The sequence below is a fragment of the Bombina bombina genome, chromosome 1 (assembly GCF_027579735.1).
Source record: "Bombina bombina isolate aBomBom1 chromosome 1, aBomBom1.pri, whole genome shotgun sequence".
NCBI classification, from domain to species: Eukaryota; Metazoa; Chordata; class Amphibia; order Anura; family Bombinatoridae; genus Bombina; species Bombina bombina.
Window position 1 is genome coordinate 1,338,798,439 of NC_069499.1, and position 20,000 is coordinate 1,338,818,438.

Here is a 20,000-nt window from a genome sequence, read left to right on the forward strand (position 1 = left end):
AAGCCTGATTACAGTGATTTAATAACGACTAGTATCATGCTTGCTGTAAAAGGTAATATTCTTATTACTTTCTCACATTACTGAAAATAAGAACGTTTGCTGGAAGTGTTTAAAGGTTTTTTCTACATATTGGTGATAAAACTTTATTGGGGCCCAGTTTTTTCCACATGGCTGGCTAGATTTTGCCTAGGGATAGTTTTTTATGGCCCTCTCACTGTGAGTACAGGTTGGGAGGGGCCTAATTTCAGGCCTAAATCGTGCAGTAGTTTTTGCAGCTTGAGACTTGCTTCTCTGAATGAGTCCCCTGAACACTTAGGACCTCTACAAAGGGTTTTTGCCTGTATGGGCAGGTAGGGCCACAGCAGAGCTGTGGCAGTTTGTTGTGACTGTTAAACAACGTTTATCGTTTTTTTTTTATCCGATTTTGAAACTAAGGGGTTAATCATACATTTGCAAGTGGGTGCAATGTTCTGTTAGTCTATTATACACACTGTAAAAAATTTCGTAAGATTTACTGCTTTTTATCACTGTTTTTCAATTTCTGACAAAATTTGTTTCTCTTAAAGGCACAGTACTGTTTTTATTTTTTGCTTGTTTACATTTATCAAAGTGTTTTCCAAGCTTGCTGGTCTCATTGCTAGTCTGTTTAAACATGTCTGACATAGAGGAAACTCCTTGTTCATTATGTTTAGAAGCTATTGTGGAACCCCCTCTTAGAATGTGTACCAAATGTACTGATTTTCTTTGTTATAAAGATCATATTCTGTCTTTAAAAGATTTATCACCAGAGGAAATTGACAAGGGGGAAGTTATGCCGACTAACTCGCCCCACGTGTCAGAACCTTTGACTCCCGCTCAAGGGGCGCCAAGTACATCTAGCGCGCCCATGGCGTTTACTTTACAAGACATGGCGGCAGTTATGGATCATACCGTTACAGCGGTATTGTCCAAACTACCAGGGTTACAAGGAAAGCGAGACAGCTCTGGGACTAGAAAAAATACAGAGCTCTCTGACGCTTTAGTAGCTATGTCTGATATCCCCTCACAATATGCAGAAGCTGAGGCAGGAGAGCTTCTTTCTGTGGGTGATTTTTCTGACTCAGGGAAGATGCTTCAACCTGATTCTGATATGTCTACATTTAAATTTAAGCTTGAACACCTCCGCGTGTTGCTCAGGGAGGTTTTAGCTACTCTGGATTACTGTGACACCATTATAGTGCCAGAGAAATAGTGTAGATTGGATAAATACTATGCAGTGCCTGTTTACACTGATGTTTTTCCAATACCTAAAAGGTTTTCAGAAATTATTACTAAGGAATGGGATGGACCAAGTGTACCGTTCTCTCCCCCTCCTATTTCTTTCATGTAATTAGCAAGAGTCTATGAGCTAGTGACGTATGGGATATATATTCCTACCAGGAGGGGCAAAGTTTCCCAAACCTCAAAATGCCTATGAATACACCCCTCACCACACCCACAATTCAGTTTTTACAAACTTTGCCTCCCATGGAGGTGGTGAAGTAAGTTTGTGCTAGATTCTACGTTGATATGCGCTTCGCAGCAGGCTGAGCCCGGTTTTCCTCTGTGTGCAGTGAATGTCAGAGGGATGTGAAGAGAGTATTGCCTATTTGAATTCAATGGTCTCCTTCTACGGGATCTATTTCATAGGTTCTCTGTTATCGGTCGTAGAGATTCATCTCTTACCTCCCTTTTCAGATCGACGATATACTCTTATATACCATTACCTCTACTGATTCTCGTTTCAGTACTGGTTTGGCTGTCTACTATATGTAGATGAGTGTCTTAGGGTAAGTAAGTCTTATTTTATTATGACACTCTAAGCTATGGTTGGGCACTTTATATGTAAAGTTCTAAATATATGTCTTTAAACTTATATTTGCATTGATTCAGGATAATCAGTATTTATTTTCAGACAGTCAGTTTCATTATTGGGATAATGCATATGAAATATTTTTTTCTTACCTTTAAAGAATTTTTTTCAATTGACCTTTTTTCCCTGTGGGCTGTTAGGCTCGCGGGGGCTGAAAATGCTTCAATTTATTGCGGCATTCTTGGCGCAGACTTTTTTGGCGCAAAAAATTAATTTCCGGCGCCCTAATTGACGCCGGAAGTTTATGCATGGTTGCGTCATTTTTTGACGGTCAGACGTTTTTTTGCGCCAAAATTGTGGGCGTCGTTTTTTTTTTCGGCGTCACAGGAAGTGGCGTCATACTTGGCGCCAAAAAATATGGGCGTTGTACTTGGCGCCAATAATGTGGGCGTAATTCTTGGCGCCAAAAAATGTGGGCGTCATTCTTGTCTCCACCTTTTTTTCACATTATTTCAGTCTCATTTTTCATTGCTTCTGGTTGCTAGAGGCTTGTTCATTTGGCATTTAAGGAATTTGATAATTTTGCTTTATATGTTGTTTTTTCTATTACATATTGCAAGATGTCTCAACATGACCCTGGATCAGAATCTACTTCTGGAAAGACGCTGCCTGATGCTGGTTCTACCAAAGTTAAGTGCATCTGTTGTAAACTTTTGGTATCTGTTCCTCCAGCTGTTGTTTGTGATAACTGTCATGATAAACTTTCTAATGCAGATTGTATTTCCATTAGTAATAATCCATTACCTGTTGTTGTTCCTTCAACATCTAATGTTCAGGATGTCCCTGTTAATGTAAAATAATTTGTTTCTAAATCTATTAGGAAGGCTCTGTCTGTTATTCCTCCTTCCAGTAAGCGTAAAAGGTCTTTTAAAACTTCTCATATTTCAGATGAATTTTTAAGTGACCGTCATCATTCTGACTTATCTGTTTCTGATGAGGATCTATCTGGTTCAGAAGATTCTACCTCAGATATTGACACTGATAAATCTTCATATTTATTTAAGATGGAGTTTATTCATTCTTTACTTAAAGAAGTGCTAATTGCATTAGATGTGGAAGAGTCTAGTCCTCTTGATACTAAATCTACTAAGCGTTTAAATTCGGTTTTTAAACCTCATGTAGTTATTCCTGAAGTTTTTCCAGTTCCTGATGCTATTTCAGAAGTAATTTCTAGGGAATGGAATAGTCTGGGTACTTCATTTACTCCTTCACAAAAGTTTAAGAAATTGTACCCTGTGCCATCTGATAGATTAGAATTTTGGGATAAAATCCCTAAAGTTGATGGGGCTATTTCTACTCTTGCAAAACGTACTACTATTCCTACGGCGGATAGTACTTCCTTTATGGATCCTTTAGACAGGAAGATTGAATCCTTTCTAAGGAGAGCTTATTTATGTTCAGGTAATCTTCTTAGACCTGCTATTTCTTTGGCTGATGTTGCTGCAGCTTCAACTTTCTGGTTGGAGGCTTTAGCACAACAAGAGTCAGACCACAATGTTTTATAGCATTGTTAAACTTCTTCAACATGCTAATAACTTTATTTGTGATGCCATTTTTGATATCATTAGAATTGATGTCAGGTATATGTCTTTAGCTATTTTAGCTAGAAGAGCTTTATGGCTTAAATCTTGGAATGCAGATATGACTTCTAAGTCAACTTTGCTTTCTCTTTCTTTCCAAGGTAATACATTATTTGGTTCACAGTTCGATTCTATTATTTCAACTGTTACTGGGGGGAAATGAACCTTTTTGCCGCAGGACAAAAAATCTAAAGGTAAATTCAGGGCTAATCGTTTTCGTTCCTTTCGTCAGATCAAGGAACAGACGCCTGACCCTTCCCCTAAAGGAACAGTTTCCGTTTGGAAGCTTTCTCCAGTCTGGAATAAATCCAAGCCTTTTAGAAAGTCAAAACCAGCTCCCAAATCCGCATGAAGGTGCGGCCCTCATTCCAGCACAGCTGGTAGGGGGCAGGTTACAATTTTTCAAAAGATTTTTGGATAAATTCGGTTCACAGTCTTTGGATTCAGAACATTGTTTCTCAAGGATACAGAATAGGTTTCAAGATAAGACCTCCTGTGAGAAGATTTTTTCTCTCTCGCATTCCAGTAAACCCAGTAAAGGCTCAGGCATTTCTGAAATGTGTTTCAGATCTAGAGTTGGCTGGGGTAATTGTGTCAGTTCCAGTTCTGGAACGGGGTCTGGGGTTTTACTCAAATCTATTCATTGTACCAAAGAAGGAGAATTCCTTCAGACCGGTTCTGGATCTAAAAATATTGATTCGTTATGTAAGAATACCAACATTCAAAATGGTGACTATAAGGACTATTCTGCCTTTTGTTCAGCAAGGGCATTATATGTCCACAATAGATTTACAGGATGCATATCTTCATATTCCAATTCATCCAGATCATTATCCGTTACTGAGATTCTCTTTTCTAGACAAGCATTACCAGTTTGTTGCCCTTCCGTTTGGCCTAGCAACAGCTCCAAGGATCTTTTCAAAGGTTCTCGGTGCCCTTCTCTCTGTCATCAGAGAACAGGGTATTGCGGTATTTCCTTATTTGGACGATATCTTGGTACTTGCTCAGTCTTCACATTCTGCAGAATCTCATACGAATCAACTTGTGTTGTTTCTTCAAAGACATGGTTGGAGGATCAATTTACCAAAGAGTTCTTTGATTCCTCAGACAAAGGTAACCTTTTTGGGCTTTCAAATAGATTCAGTGCCCATGACTTTGTCTCTAACAGAAAAGAGACGTCTGAAGTTGGTTTCAGCTTGTCGAAACCTTCAGTCTCAGTCATTCCCTTCGGTAGCTTTTTGCATGGAAATTCTAGGTCTCATGACTGCTGCATCGGACTCGATCCCCTTTGCTCGTTTTCACATGAGACCTCTTCAGCTTTGTATGCTGAACCAGTGGTGCAGGGATTATACAAGGATATCACAAATAATATCCTTAAATCCCAATGTTCGATCTTCTCTGACTTGGTGGTTGAATCATCATCGTTTAATTCAAGGGGCCTCTTTTGTTCGTCCAACCTGGACTGTGATCTCAACAGATGCGAGTCTTTCAGGTTGGGGAGCTGTATTGGGATCTCTGACAGCGCAGGGGGTTTGGGAATCTCAGGAGGCGAGATTACCAATCAACATTTTGGAACTCTGTACGATTTTCAGAGCTCTCCAGTTCTGGCCTCTTCTGAAGAGGGAATAGTTTATTTGTTTTCAGACGGACAATGTCACAACCGTGGCGTATGTCAATCATCAAGGTGGGACTCACAGTCCTCAAGCTATGAAAGAAGTATCTCGGATACTTGTATGGGCGGAATCCAGCTCCTGTCTAATTTCTGCGGTTCACATCCCAGGTGTAGACAGTTGGGAAGCGGATTATCTCAGTCGCCAGACGTTACATCCGGGCGAATGGTCTCTTCACCCAGAGGTATTTCTTCAGATTGTTCATATCTGGTGACTTCCAGAAATAGATCTGATGGCCTCTCATCTAAACAAAAAACTTCTCAGGTATCTGTCCAGATCCAGGGATCCTCAGGCGGAAGCAGTGGACGCGTTGTTGCTTCCTTGGAATTATCATCCTGCCTATATCTTTCCGCCTCTAGTTCTTCTTCCAAGAGTGATCTCCAAAATTCTAATGGAACGTTCGTTTGTACTGCTGGTGGCTCCAGCTTGGCCTCACAGGTTTTGGTATGCGGATCTCATTCGGATGGCCAGTTGCCAACCTTGGACACTTCCGTTAAGACCAGACCTTCTATCTCAAGGCCCTTTTTTCCATCAGGATCTCAAATCATTAAATTTGAAGGTATGGAAATTGAACGCTTGATTCTTAGTCATAGAGGTTTCTCTGACTCAGTAATTAATACTATGTTACAGGCTCATAAATCTGTGTCTCGGAAGATTTATTATCGAGTCTGGAAGACTTACATTTCTTGGTGTTCTCATAAATTCTCTTGGCATTCTTTTAGAATTCCTAGAATTTTACAGTTTCTTCAGGATGGTTTGGATAAAGGTTTATCTACAAGTTCTTTGAAAGGACAAATCTCTGCTCTTTTGCTAATCTTCCTGATATTCATTGTTTTGTACAGGCTTTGGTTCGTATCAAGCCTGTCATTAAGTCAATCTCTCCTCCTTGGAGTCTTAATTTGGTTCTGAGGGCTTTACAGGCTCCTCCGTTTGAACCTATGCATTCTCTGGATATTAAATTACTTTCTTGGAAAGTTTTGTTCCTTTTGGCTATCTCTTCTGCTAGAAGAGTTTCTGAGTTATCTGCTCTTTCTTGTGAATCTCCTTTTCTGATTTTTCATCAGGATAAGGCAGTGTTGCGGACTTCATTTCAATTTTTACCTAAGGTTGTGAATTCTAACAACATTAGTAGAGAAATTGTTGTCCCTTCATTGTGCCCTAATCCTAAGAATTCAAAGGAGAGATCTTTACATTCTTTGGATGTAGTAAGAGCTTTGAAATATTATGTTGAAGCTACTAAAGATTTTAGAAAGACTTCTAGTCTATTTGTTATCTTTTCTGGTTCCAGGAAAGGTCAGAAAGCTTCTGCCATTTCTTTGGCATCTTGGTTAGTCTTTGATTCATCATGCTTATGTGGAGTCGGGTAAGTCCCCGCCTCAAAGGATTACGGCTCATTCTACTAGGTCAGTTTCTACTTCCTGGGCTTTTAGGAATGAAGCTTCTGTTGATCAGATTTGCAAAGCAGCAACTTGGTCTTCTTTGCATACTTTTACTAAATTCTACCATTTTGATGTTTTCTCTTCTTCTGAAGCAGTTTTTGGTAGAAAAGTACTTCAGGCAGCTGTTTCAGTTTGATTCTTCTGCTTATGATTTCAGTTTTTTTCATTATTTAGATTAAAACTTTTGATTTGGGTTGTGGATTATTTTTTCAGCGGAATTGTCTGTCTTTATTTTATCCCTCCCTCTCTAGTGACTCTTGCGTGGAAGTTCCACATCTTGGGTATCTACTATCCCATACGTCACTAGCTCATGGACTCTTGCTAATTACATGAAAGAAAACATAATTTATGTAAGAACTTACCTGATAAATTAATTTCTTTCATATTAGCAAGAGTCCATGAGACCCACCCTTTTTGTGGTGGTTATGATTTTTTTGTATAAAGCACTATTATTCCAATTCCTTATTTTATATGCTTTCGCACTTTTTTATCACCCCACTTCTTGGCTATTCGTTAAACTGAATTGTGGGTGTGGTGAGGGGTGTATTTATAGGCATTTTGAGGTTTGGGAAACTTTGCCCCTCCTGGTAGGAATGTATATCCCATACGTCACTAGCTCATGGACTCTTGCTAATATGAAAGAAATGAATTTATCAGGTAAGTTCTTACATAAATTATGTTTTTTAAGAAAATGTTTCCAATAGATGCCGCTACACGGGACTTATGGCAAACGGTCCCTAAGGTGGAGGGAGCAGTTTCTACCCTAGCTAAGCGTACAACTATTCCCGTTGAGGACAGTTGGTCTTTCCTAGATCCAATGGATAAAAAGTTAGAGGGTTACCTTAAGAAAATGTTTATTCAACAAGGTTTTATTCTCCAGCCTCTTGCATGCATTGCCCCGGTCACTGCTGCTGCGGCCTTCTGGTTTGAGTCTCTGGAAGAGGCCTTACAGGTAGAAACTCCATTGGATGATATACTTGACAAGCTTAAAGCGCTTAAGCTAGCCAATTCATTTGTTTCTGACGCCGTTCATTTAACCAAACTAACGGCTAAGAACTCAGGTTTTGCTATACAGGCGCGTTGGGCGCTATGGCTTAAATCCTGGTCAGCTGACGTTACTTCAAAGTCTAAGCTTCTCAGCATTCCCTTCAAGGGGCAGACCCTATTCGGGCCTGGACTGAAGGAGATCATTTCTGATATTACTGGAGGAAAAGGTCATGCCCTTCCTCAGGATAGGTCTAATAAATTAAGGACCAAACAAACTAATTTTCGTGCCTTTCGAAACTTTAAGACGAATGCGGCATCAACTCCCTCTAATGCAAAACAAGAGGGAAGTTTTGCCCAGTCCAAGCCGGTCTGGAGACCTAACCAGGCCTGGAACAAAGGTTAGCAGGCCAAGATGCCTGCTGCTGCCTCTAAGACAGCATGAAAGATCAGCCCCCGATCCGGTAACGGATCTAGTAGGGGGCAGACTTTCTCTCTTCGCCCAGGCTTGGGCAAGAGATGTCCAGGATCCCTGGGCATTGGAAATTGTGTCCCAGGGATATCTTCTGGACTTCAAAGCTTCTTCCCCAAAAGGAAGATTTCACCTCTCACAATCATCTGCAGACCAGATAAAGAGAGAGGCATTCTTACATTGTGTTCAAGACCTCCTAGTTATGGAAGTGATCCACCCAGTTCCAAAGGAGGAACAGGGGCAAGGCTTCTATTCAAATCTCTTTGTGGTTCCCAAGAAAGAGGGAACCTTCAGACCAATCTTAGATCTCAAGATCCTAAACAAATTTCTCAGGGTCCCATCTTTCAAGATGGAGACTATTCGAACCATCCTACCTATGATCCAGGAGGGTCAATACATGACTACCGTGGACTTAAAGGATGCTTATCTTCACATTCCGATACACAAAGATCATCATCGGTTTCTCAGGTTCGCCTTCCTAGACAGGCATTACCAGTTTGTGGCTCTTCCCTTTGGGTTAGCTATGGCACCAAGAATCTTTACGAAGGTTCTGGGGTCACTTCTGGCGGTCCTAAGGCCGCGGGGCATAGCAGTAGCCCCTTAGTTAGACGACATTCTGATACAGGCATCGAATTTCCAAATTGCCAAGTACCATACGGACATTGTTCTGGCATTCCTGAGGTCTCATGGGTGGAAAGTGAACGAAAAGAAGAGTTCTCTATCCCCTCTCACAAGAGTTTCCTTCCTGGGAACTCTGATAGATTCAGGTGCCAGCCTTCTGGGCTGGGGTGCAGTCTGGAACTCTCTGAAGGCTCAGGGGTCGTGGACTCAGGAGGAGGCACTCCTTCCAATAAACATTCTGGAACTAAGAGCGATATTCAATGCTCTTCAGGCTTGGCCTCAGCTAGCGGCAGTGAGGTTCATCAGATTTTAGTCGGACAACATCACGACTGTAGCTTACATCAACCATCAAGGGGGAACAAGGAGTTCCCTAGCGATGTTGGAGGTTTCAAAGATAATTCAATTGGCAGAGATTCACTCTTGCCATCTATCAGCTATCCATATCCCAGGAGTAGAGAACTGGGAGGCAGATTTTCTAAGTCGTCAGACTTTTCATCCGGGGGAGTGGGAGCTCCATCCGGAGGTGTTTGCACAGTTGATTCAACGTTGGGGCAAACCAGAACTGGATCTCATGGCGTCTCGCCAGAACGCCAAGCTTCCTTGTTACGATCCAGGTCCAGGGATCCCAAGGCAGCGCTGATAGATGCTCTAGCAGTGCCTTGGTCCTTCAACCTGGCTTATGTGTTTCCACCGTTTCCTCTGCTCCCTCGTCTGATTGCCAAGATCAAACAGGAGAGAGCATCAGTAATTTTGATAGCACCTGCGTGGCCACGCAGGATTTGGTATGCAGATCTGGTGGACATGTCATCCTTTCCACCATGGACTCTGCCTCTGTTGCAGGACCTTCTACTTCAGGGTCCTTTCAACCATCCAAATCTAATTTCTCTGCGGCTGACTGCTTGGAGATTGAACGCTTGATTTTATCAAAGCGTGGTTCCTCCGAGTCTGTCATTGATACCTTAATACAGGCGCGAAAGCCTGTCACCAGGAAAATCTATCATAAGATATGGTGTAAATATCTTCATTGGTGTGAATCCAAGGGTTACTCATGGGGTAATGTCAGGATTCCTAGGATATTATCTTTTCTCCAAGAAGGATTGGAGAAGGGTTTGTCAGCTAGTTCCTTAAAAGGACAGATTTCTGCTCTGTCTATTCTTTTGCACAAACGTCTGGCTGAGGTTCCAGACGTGCAGGCGTTTTGTCAGGCTTTAGTCAGAATCAAGCCTGTGTTTAAACCTGTTGCTCCGCCTTGGAGTTTAAATTTAGTTCTTAAGGTTCTTCAAGGGGTTCCGTTTGAACCTTTGCATTCCATAGATATTAAGCTCTTATCCTGGAAGGTTCTGTTTTTAGTAGCTATCTCCTCGGCTCGAAGAGTTTTGGAGTTATCTGTTTTACAATGTGATTCCCCTTATCTCATTTTTCATGCAGATAAGGTAGTGTTACGTACCAAACCTGTTTTTTTTTACCTAAGGTGGTATCTAATAAAAATTTCAATCAGGAGATGTACCGTCACTGTGTCCTAATCCTTCTTCAAAGAAGGAACGTCTTTTACACAATCTTGACATGGTTCGTGCTTTAAAGTTTTATTTACAAGCTACTAAAGATTTTCATCAAACATCTGCATTGTTTGTTGTCTACTCTGGACAGAGGAGTGGCCAAAAGGCTTTGGCAACCTCTTTCTTTTGGCTAAGGAGTATAATACACTTAGCTTATGAGACTGCTGGCCAGCAGCCTCCTGAAAGGATTACAGCTCATTCTACTAGAGCGGTAGCTTCCACATGGGTTTTTAAAATTTGGTACTTTTGCTTCTTCGGAGGCTATTTTTGGGAGTAAGGTCTTGCAGGCAGTGGTGCCTTCCGTTTAAGCGCCTGCCTTGTCCCTCCCTTCATCCGTGTCATATAGCTTTGGTATTGGTATCCCACAAGTAATGGATGATCCGTGGACTGGATACACCTTACAAGAGAAAACATAATTTATGCTTACCTGATAAATTTATTTCTCTTGTGGTGTATCCAATCCATGGCCCGCCCTGTCATTTTAAGGCAGGTGTTTTTTATTTTTAAACTACAGTCACCACTGCACCCTATAGTTTCTCCTTTTTCTTGCTTGTCTTCGGTTGTGGCAGTTAAGGGAGGAGCTATATAGACAGCTCTGCTGTGGGTGATCCTCTTGCAGCTTCCTGTTGGGAAGGAGAATATCCCACAAGTAATGGATGATCCGTGGACTGGATACACCACAAGAGAAATAAATTTCAGGTAAGCATAAATTATGTTTTGCATAAGTGTGCACACCCTTAAACTAATACTTTGTTGAAGCACCTTTTGATTTTATTACAGCACTCAGTCTTTTGGGGTATGAGTCTATCAGCATGGCACATTTTGACTTGGCAAGATTTGCCCACTCTTCTTTGCAAAAACACTCCAAATGGCATCTCCTGTGCACAGCCCTCTTCAGATCACCCCTACAGATTTTCAATCTGATTCAGGTCTGGGCTGTGGCTGGGCCATTCCAAAACTTTAATCTATGTGCCAATATTGATTGGTATGTGGAACTGTTCATAATTCCCTCTAGCTTAACTAAGAACCCAGTTCCAGCTGAAGAAAAACAGCCCAAAAGCATGATGCTGCCACCACCGTGCTTTACTGTGGGTATGGTGTTCTTTTGGTGATGTGCAGTGTTGTTTTTGCGCCAAACATATCTTTTGGAATTATGGCCAAAAAGTTCAACCTTGTTTTCATCAACACCTTTTCCCACATGCTTTTGGGATACTTCAGATGTGTTTTTGCAAAATGTAGCCTGGCTTGGATGTTTTTCTTCGTAAGAAAAGGCTTTAGTGTTGCCACTCTACCCCGTAGCCCAGACATATGAAGAATACGGGAGATTGTTGTCACATGTACCACACAGCCAGTACTTGCCAGATATTCCTGCAGCTCCTTTAATGTTGCTGTAGGCCTCTTGGTAGCCTCCCAGACCAGTTTTCTTCTCATCTTTTCATCAATTTTGGAGGGACGTCCAGTTTTTGGTAATGTCACTGTTGTGCCATATTTTCTCCACTTGATGATGACTGTCTTCACTGTGTTCCATGGTATATCTAATGCCTTGGAAATTCTTTTGTACCATTCTCCTGACTGATACCTTTTAACAATGAGATCCCTCTGATGCTTTGGAAGCTCTCTGCTGATCATGGCTTTTGCTGTGGGATGCGACTAAGACAATTTCAGAAAGACTAAAAAACTAGAGAAGCTGAACTTTTATTTGGGGTTAATCAGAGGCACTTTAAATGATGGCAGGTGTTTACTGACTCCTATTTAACATGATTTTGAATGTGATTTCTTAATTCTGAACATGGCTACATCCCCAGTTATAAGTTATAAGAGGGTGTGCACACTTATGCAACCACATTAGTTTAGTTTTTTTTTTTTTTTTCTTTCCTCCACCTAAAAGATTTCAGTTTGTTTTTCAATTGAGTTGTACAGTTTATAGGTCACATTAAAGGTGGAAAAAGTTCTGAAATTATTTTTGTCTCATTTTTTTACATCACAGAAAGGGGACATTGCAGCTCGAAGTGACCCACTAAGTAATAGTTTTTGGATTGAGATTTCCCTTTAGAATCAAAGTGTAAATTTCCAATTTTTCGTAACTACTAAAGGTGTTTTTGGTGTGTTTAATTATTCTGCATATTTATACTAGATCTCATTTTATTTATTAAATCTCCAGTTTCTCTGGGTATTGTGGAATACGTTCAATTTTCTCATGTATGTTGCAGCAAAATGTAGATTAGCATTTCATTTTTATAAATTTTAATTTATGGAATGATTACATTTAAACATCCCTTTTAGAGTAGATAGGGGTAAAATGGTTGTAAAGTATGAAGGAGTCTGGCTACCTGATTTTACAAGATGAGCTCTACCCATTAGCCGAAAGAAAAATGATTACCTGCACTAATATAGGCAAACTTTTTTTTTAATCTGAGCCACTAGTTTGCATTGTTGGAACATAGTTTTACATTGTCCTAATTTATTTTATTTTCTTTCCTCTTCTATATCAAGGCTGCCTCCCCTCAACAGCGAGAGATGATGGAGCAAGCTGCAGCACAGCTTGCTCAAGACAACTGTGAACTGGCCTGCTGCTTTATACAGAAAACTGCTGTAGAAAAAGCTGGACCTGAAATGGATAAGAGACTTGCAACTGTACGTTACTAATATCCTGTGTCTATGACAATAGTATGTGTGTGTGTATATATATATATATATATATATATATATATATATATATATATATATATATATATATATATATATATATATATATATATATATATATATATATATATATACGCACGTTTGTGTGTGTATATATATATATATATATATATGTATATATACGCACGTTTGTGTGTGTGTGTATATATATATATATATATGTATACGCACGTGTGTGTGTGTATATATGTATGTATATGTGTGTATATATATATATATGTATATACTGTGTGTGTGTGTATATATATATATATATATATATATATATATATATATATATATGTATATATGTGTGTGTGTATATATATATATATATATATATATATTTTTAGTATATATATGTGTATGTATGTGTGTATATATATATATATATATATATATATATATATATATATATATATATATATATATATAATATGAGATGTGTGTGGCATTTAGTTTGATAAAATATACGTTTAATACATTAAAGTATTTTACTCAACCCAGCAAATTATAATGTAATCATACACAGATGAAAACCCCTTACTTTAGGCATATGAAACGGTTATTTAATTTTATGTTTGTATGCACATATTAAAACAAGTTGACACAGAAACCTGAATGTGTATTGTGCAATTAAACACCAGACATAATAGTATCATAATCTTACTCAGTATCTGGCTGTATCCATACTCTTTCCTCTTGCTCTCTCTGTCTCTTGGTCTCACCAGTGTATTGACTTGTATATTGTAGGAATTTGAATTGCGAAAGCATGCCAGACAGGAAGGCCGGCGTTACTGTGACCCTGTTGTATTAACCTATCAGGCAGAACGCATGCCGGAGCAGATTCGGTTGAAGGTGAGAAACTATTCTGCCAAAGGTAGTTAGATGAGCAATATAATAGAATAAATTGATAGTATAGGCTATGTTTAGCTATGCAGTTATCTTTTTTTTTTTTTCCTGTCTTTACAGTATACCATTCTGTGATAACTTTTTTTGTTCTCCCAACTTACCTAATTTTACGCTGGTGAGCATGTGCTTGTGTTAGAAGCACACCACAAAGTGAAAACAGTGGGGGCCTATCATTGGTACTCTTAGCGTTAAAGGGACATGAAACTTTTTTTTTTTATTTTTTTTAATCGGAGAATACAATTTCCAATTTGCCTCATTTATCAAATCTGCTTCATTCTTTTGATATCCTTTTGTAGAAGGGGCAGCATTGCTCTAGCTGAACACAGGTGAGCCAATGATAAGAGGCATATATGTGCAGCCAACAGTCAACCGCTAGCTCCTGAACCTACCTAGGTATGATTTTCAACAAAGGGATACCAAGAGAAGGAAGCAAATTTAAAATGGAAAAATGTTTAATAGTGCATGCCCTTACTGAATCATGTAAGAAAAAAATGGGGTTTCAGGTTCTTTTAAGATCTAGAATGGGTAATGCATGTAAAATGTTTAAAAATCTTTATAATAAATAGCTTAAAGCGACATGCCACCCACATTTTTTCTTTTATGATTTAGAAAGAGAATGCAATGTTAAACATCTTTCAAATTTACTTATATTATCTAATTTGTTGTATTCTCTTGATATTCTTTGATGAAAAGCATATCTAGATATGCTCACTAGCTGCTGATTGGTTGCTGCACATAGAAGCATCATGTGATTGGCTCACCATGTGCATTGTTTTTATGCAAATAAGGATATTTAAAAAATGAAGCAAAATAAATTATGGAAGTAAATTGGAATGGTGTTTAAATTTCTATTCTCTATCTAAATCATGAAAGAAAGATTTTGGGTTTAGTGGCCCTTTAAAGTGGTATTTACAGTGGAGTTTACATGTTTTACGTGGTACCTCTAGTGTGTAATTTTTTTTTCCTTTTTTCATTCTACATATGTAGGAAGTAAATAGACATTTTGCATGCTCTATTTTGGGGGATTTTTTCAGAGGAACAAAAGCACTAATGTAAATGGGAGTACTAGTTATTTGAATATTAAAATATCATTGTCTACCTAGGTTGGCGGTGTGGACCCCAAACAGCTGGCTGTTTATGAGGAATTTGCACGTAATGTACCTGGTTTCCTTCCCACCAATGACCTTACCCAACCCACAGGATTTCTAGCACAGCCTATGAAGGTACACATTTTGTATTCTCTTGAAAACGGCATTGGAGAGGGCTTCAAGCATATGGGGTATAAAAGTTGTTTTTGTCTCTAATTCTGTCTTTCAGCAACAAGCCTGGGCCACTGATGATGTTGCCCAGATTTATGACAAGTGCATAACAGAATTAGAGCAGCATCTTCATGCAATCCCTCCAACACTTGCTATGAACCCACAGTCTCAAGCTCTCCGCAGCTTATTGGAGGCTGTTGCTGTTGCCCGCAGTTCTAGGGATGCCATTGCTGCTCTTGGCTTGTTACAGAAGGTAAATATTCAGTATGTTCTGCAAGATTTTCTGTTTTAGATACTTGGTGACATTTGAAGATCTATCCTAGATATTGTATTAATGCAAACTTGTATCTTCATCTCTCTTGCTCTTACAGCACTATTGCTTAAATGTTCAACTAATTGCAAAACTAATTTTACAACTTTCATGTGTTTTTCTGAGTTTAAAACCAGTATTGCAGTGAGAGAGAAAAAAATCTGATTGCAACATAACAGTTGAGGACAAACGTGTATATACAATATTTTTTTATACAGGTGGTGAGTCCACTATCCATTACTCCTAGGAATTACTCTTCCTGGACACTAGGACAACACAGATTTCTAAACCCTAACAGCTCTATAAAACCCCTCCCACCTTACTAGAAACTAGTCTTGTTTGCCTTTGCTGGATCTAGGTGAAGAATGAAGGTTTTCTATAATGTTCCCTAGTGAGAAGGGTTTCTCAGACTGAGTTGAAGCCCAATTTCCCCTCAGAGTGCTGCTGATTGACGGGATGTATTGGGTAGTAGTACAATTACACCTTATAGGGGTTAGTCACAAGCCTGCCACAGGTGCAAGTCTGTATACTCCTATTCCATTTCTTTTGTTTCAACACTGGTTTCACTTCAGAGGGCATTCCTTGGGGTTTGAATCGGCGACATTGAGGCCTCCGTCTTCGGAGGAGCCAGATTTTAAGTTTTAAGATGAAGCATTTGCGCTTCCTGCTTAAAGAGGTGCTAGCTATGTTGGAGGTTCCGGAGCCGAAACTGCCGGCGAAACCTTCGATCCCTAAATTAGATAGGGTTTTTCGAGGACAGGGTGGTACCACATACCCTTCCCGGTTCCCATTAAAATGGCTAATATTATTAAGAATGAATGGGAGAAACTTAGCTCGTCATTTTCCCCCTCTACTTCTTTTAAAAAGCTGTTCCCCATTCCGGATTCGCAACTCGAGCTGTGGGGGGCCATTCCTAAGGTGGATGGTGTTATTTCCACTCTCGCTAAGTGAACGACTTTCCCTCTCGAAGATAGCTCTTCGTTCAAGGAGCCCATGGACAAAAAATTTGAGTCCTTGTTAAGGAAGATGTTCCAACTCACGGGGTTCGTTTTTCAACCAGCAGCAGCAGTTGCTGCGGTAGCTGGAGCTGCTACTTATTGGTGTGAAGCTCTGTCAGCTGTGGTCGAGGTGGAGACTCCCCTCGAGGAGATACAGGAACAAATTAAGGCCTTAAGGGTAGCTCATTTGTTCATCTGTGATGCAAATATGCAGATTATTTGCCTGAATGCAAAGACTTCAGGTTTTTCTGTTCTAGCTCGTAGGGCTCTGTGGTTAGTCATGGTCTGCGGACATGACTTCCATATCTAGATTACTTTCCCTCCCGTTCCAGGGAAAGGTTCTCTTTTGTTCAGGTTTAGACTCTTATATCCACGGTCACAGGGGGCAAGGGTGCTTTCCTTCAGTAGGATAAGAATAAGCCTAAGGGTTCTACTTTTCGTCCCTTTCGTTCGGACAAGTCTAAACGCCAGCAGACTGGGATCCTGGAAGCCAGATCATTTTTGGAACAAGACCAAGCAGAGTAAGAAGCCCGCAGAGACCAAATCGTCATGAAGGGGCGGCCCCCGATCTGTCCCTAGATCGCCTAGGGGGCAGACTATCTTTTTGCGGAGGTCTGGATAAGAGATATTCAGGACCCTTGGGTTTTGGAGGTCATAGCCCAGGGCTACAGGATAGGATTCAAGACTCATCCACCCAGAGGCAGATTCCTCCTGTCAAATCTATCTTTAAGACCAGAGAAGAGAGATACCTTCCTAAGTTCTGTGAGGGATCTCTCCTCTCTGAGTTATCGCCCCAGTCCCTCTAGCAGAAAGAGGTCTTGGGGTATTATTCAAACCATTTTGAGGTCCCAAAGAAGGGCCCCAATTCTGGACCTAAAGTGCCTAAACAAGTTTGTCAGTCCCATCGTTCAAAATGGTGACGATCAGATTGATTCTGCCCTTAGTTCAGGAGGGACAGTTTATGACGACAATAGATTTGAAGGATGCTTACCTTCATGTGCCAATCCACAAGGACCACTCCAAGTTCCTAAGATTAGCATTTTTGGACCAACACTACCAGTTTGTGGCCTTACCATTCGGTCTGGCGACTGCCCCAAGAATCTTCACGAAGGTTCTGGGAGCACTGCTTGTGGTTGCGAGAGCCAGAGGTATTGCAGTGGCCCCTTATTTTGACGATATCCTGGTCCAGGCTCCGTCCTGCAGTCTTGTGGAGGATCACTCAAGGGCTCTTCTCCTTCGATTCCATGGATGGAAGATAAACTAAGGAAAGAGTTCTCTGGTCCCCAGCAACAGGGTGGGATTTCTGGGTACGATCTTTTGCGTGATGTACAGAGTCCACGGATTCATCCTTACTTGTGGGATATTATCCTTCCTAACAGGAAGTGGCAAAGAGAGCACCACAGCAGAGCTGTCTATATAGCTCCCCCCTTAACTCCACCCCCCAGTCATTCTCTTTGCCGGCTCTAAGCAGGAAGGGTAAAGTGAAAGAGGTGTTAAGCGGTTAGGTTTTTTTTATCTACAATCAAGAGTTTGTTATTTTTAACTGGTACCGGTGTGTACTATTTACTCTCAGGCAGGACATAGATGAAGATTTCTGCCTGGAGGATTATGATCTTAGCATTTGTAACTAAGGTCCACTGCTGTTCTCACAGGAGCTGAGGAGTACAGGAAAACTTCAGTGTGAGGAACGGTTTCTTGCTATACAGCAATGAGGTATGTGTTCAGTCATATTTTCTGCAGAGACTGTGTTAACTTAGAAAGGCTGACAGTATCCCCATTAGGGGAACGGTAAGCAGTAATCCTAGTATGAAAGAGGCTTTACTAGCTTGCATGAAGGGCTAAGTTTTTTTGGGCACTCAGTTTATGAGAAGTGGGACAAACGTTTGTGTGTATGGGAGTAACGTTTTTTTATGTTTATGGGATGTTTGCTTGAGGGGTCATTTGGCTTATTTGGAGTCTAAATTTAGTTCTTAGAGTTCTTCAGGGGGTTCCGTTTGAACCCATGCATTCCATAGATATTAAGCTTTTATCTTGGAAAGTTTTGTTCCTAGTTGCCATTTCTTCAGCTCGAAGAGTTTCTGAACTATCTGCATTACAATGTGACTCACCTTATCTTGTGTTCCATGCTGATAAGGTGGTTTTGCGTACCAAGCCTGGGTTCCTACCTAAGGTTGTTACTAACAGGAATATCAATCAGGAAATTGTTGATCCTTCTCTGTGTCCTAATCCTTCTTGTAAGAAGGAACGTCTGTTGCACAACTTGGACGTGGTTCATGCTTTGAAATTTTATTTGCAGGCAACCAAAGATTTTCGTCAAACATCTTCTTTGTTGTCTATTCTGGAAAGCGTAGGGGTCAAAAGGCTACGGCGACTTCTCTTTCCTTTTGGCTGAAAAGCATCATCCGTTTGGCTTATGAGACTGCTGGACAGCAGCCTCCTGAAAGGATTACAGCTCATTCTACTAGAGCGGTAGCTTCCACGTGGGCTTTTAAAAATGATTCTTCTGTTGAACAGATTTGTAAGGCTGCGACTTGGTCTTCGCTCCATACCTTTTCAAAATTTTACAAATTTGATACTTTTGCTTCTTCAAAGGCTATTTTTGGGAGACAGGTTTTGCAAGCAGTGGTGCCTTCCGTTTAGGTTCCTGTCTTGTCCCTCCCTTCATCCGTGTCCTAAAGCTTTGGTATTGGTATCCCACAAGTAAGGATGAATCCGTGGACTCGGTACATCATGCAAAAGAAAACAAAATTTATGCTTACCTGATCAATTTCTTTCTTTTGCGATGTACCGAGTCCACGGCCCGCTCTGTTTATTCAAGACAGATGGTATTTTTTATTAAAAACTTCAGTCACCTCTGCACCTTATAGTTTCTCCTTTTTCTTCCTTGGCCTTCGGTCGAATGACTGGGGGGTGGAGTTAAGGGGGGAGCTATATAGACAGCTCTGCTGTGGTGCTCTCTTTGCCACTTCCTGTTAGGAAGAATAATATCCCACAAGTAAGGATGAATCCGTGGACTCGGTACATCGCAAAAAGAAATTTATCAGGTAAACATAAATTTTGTTTTTCATGAAGTTATTCTTGACAGATCAGAGACGTTCCAAGATTTCGTCCAACTGTCTTGCGCTTCAGACCTCCTCAAGGACATCTGTGGCCAGGTGTATGGAGGTGATTGGGCTCATGGTATCCAGCATAGATGTTATTCCATTTGCCAGGTTCCATCTCAGACCTCTTCAGTTATGCAGGTTGAGACAGTGGAACGGCATTCACTCAGATATATCCCAACATATATCTCTGGACATCCGAACGAGGGAATTGCTCTCGGCGGATCTGTCCGGGACAACTGTCCTGAGGGGACATCCTTCCTGAAACCATCCTGGGATATTGTAACCACGGACGCAAGTCTGTCAGGATGAGGAGGAGTTTGGGGTGCCAGGAAGGCACAGGGTAGGTGGACTCTAAGAGTCCAGTCTACCGATAAATTATTCTGGAACTCTGGGTGATATTAAACGCTCTGAGTGCTTGGCCCCCCCTGGGGTCGTCCGATTCATCATCAGGTTCCAGTCGGACAACATTACCTCAGTGGCTTACATAAACCATGAGGGGGTGGGGGACGAGAAGCTCCC

General features: G+C 40.7%; 1 protein-coding gene across 1 annotated transcript in view; it reads left to right on the forward strand.

Annotated features, from left to right (window-relative positions):
• CNOT1 (CCR4-NOT transcription complex subunit 1) overlaps positions 1-20,000 on the forward strand; it is a gene marked incomplete in the record, with an annotated part of 753,971 nt that overhangs the window by 517,550 nt on the left and 216,421 nt on the right. Inside the window, 4 exon segments of the mRNA XM_053702424.1 lie at positions 12,707-12,847; positions 13,652-13,756; positions 14,914-15,033; positions 15,128-15,322. Of these exon segments, the coding sequence (XP_053558399.1) occupies positions 12,707-12,847; positions 13,652-13,756; positions 14,914-15,033; positions 15,128-15,322 (561 nt within the window).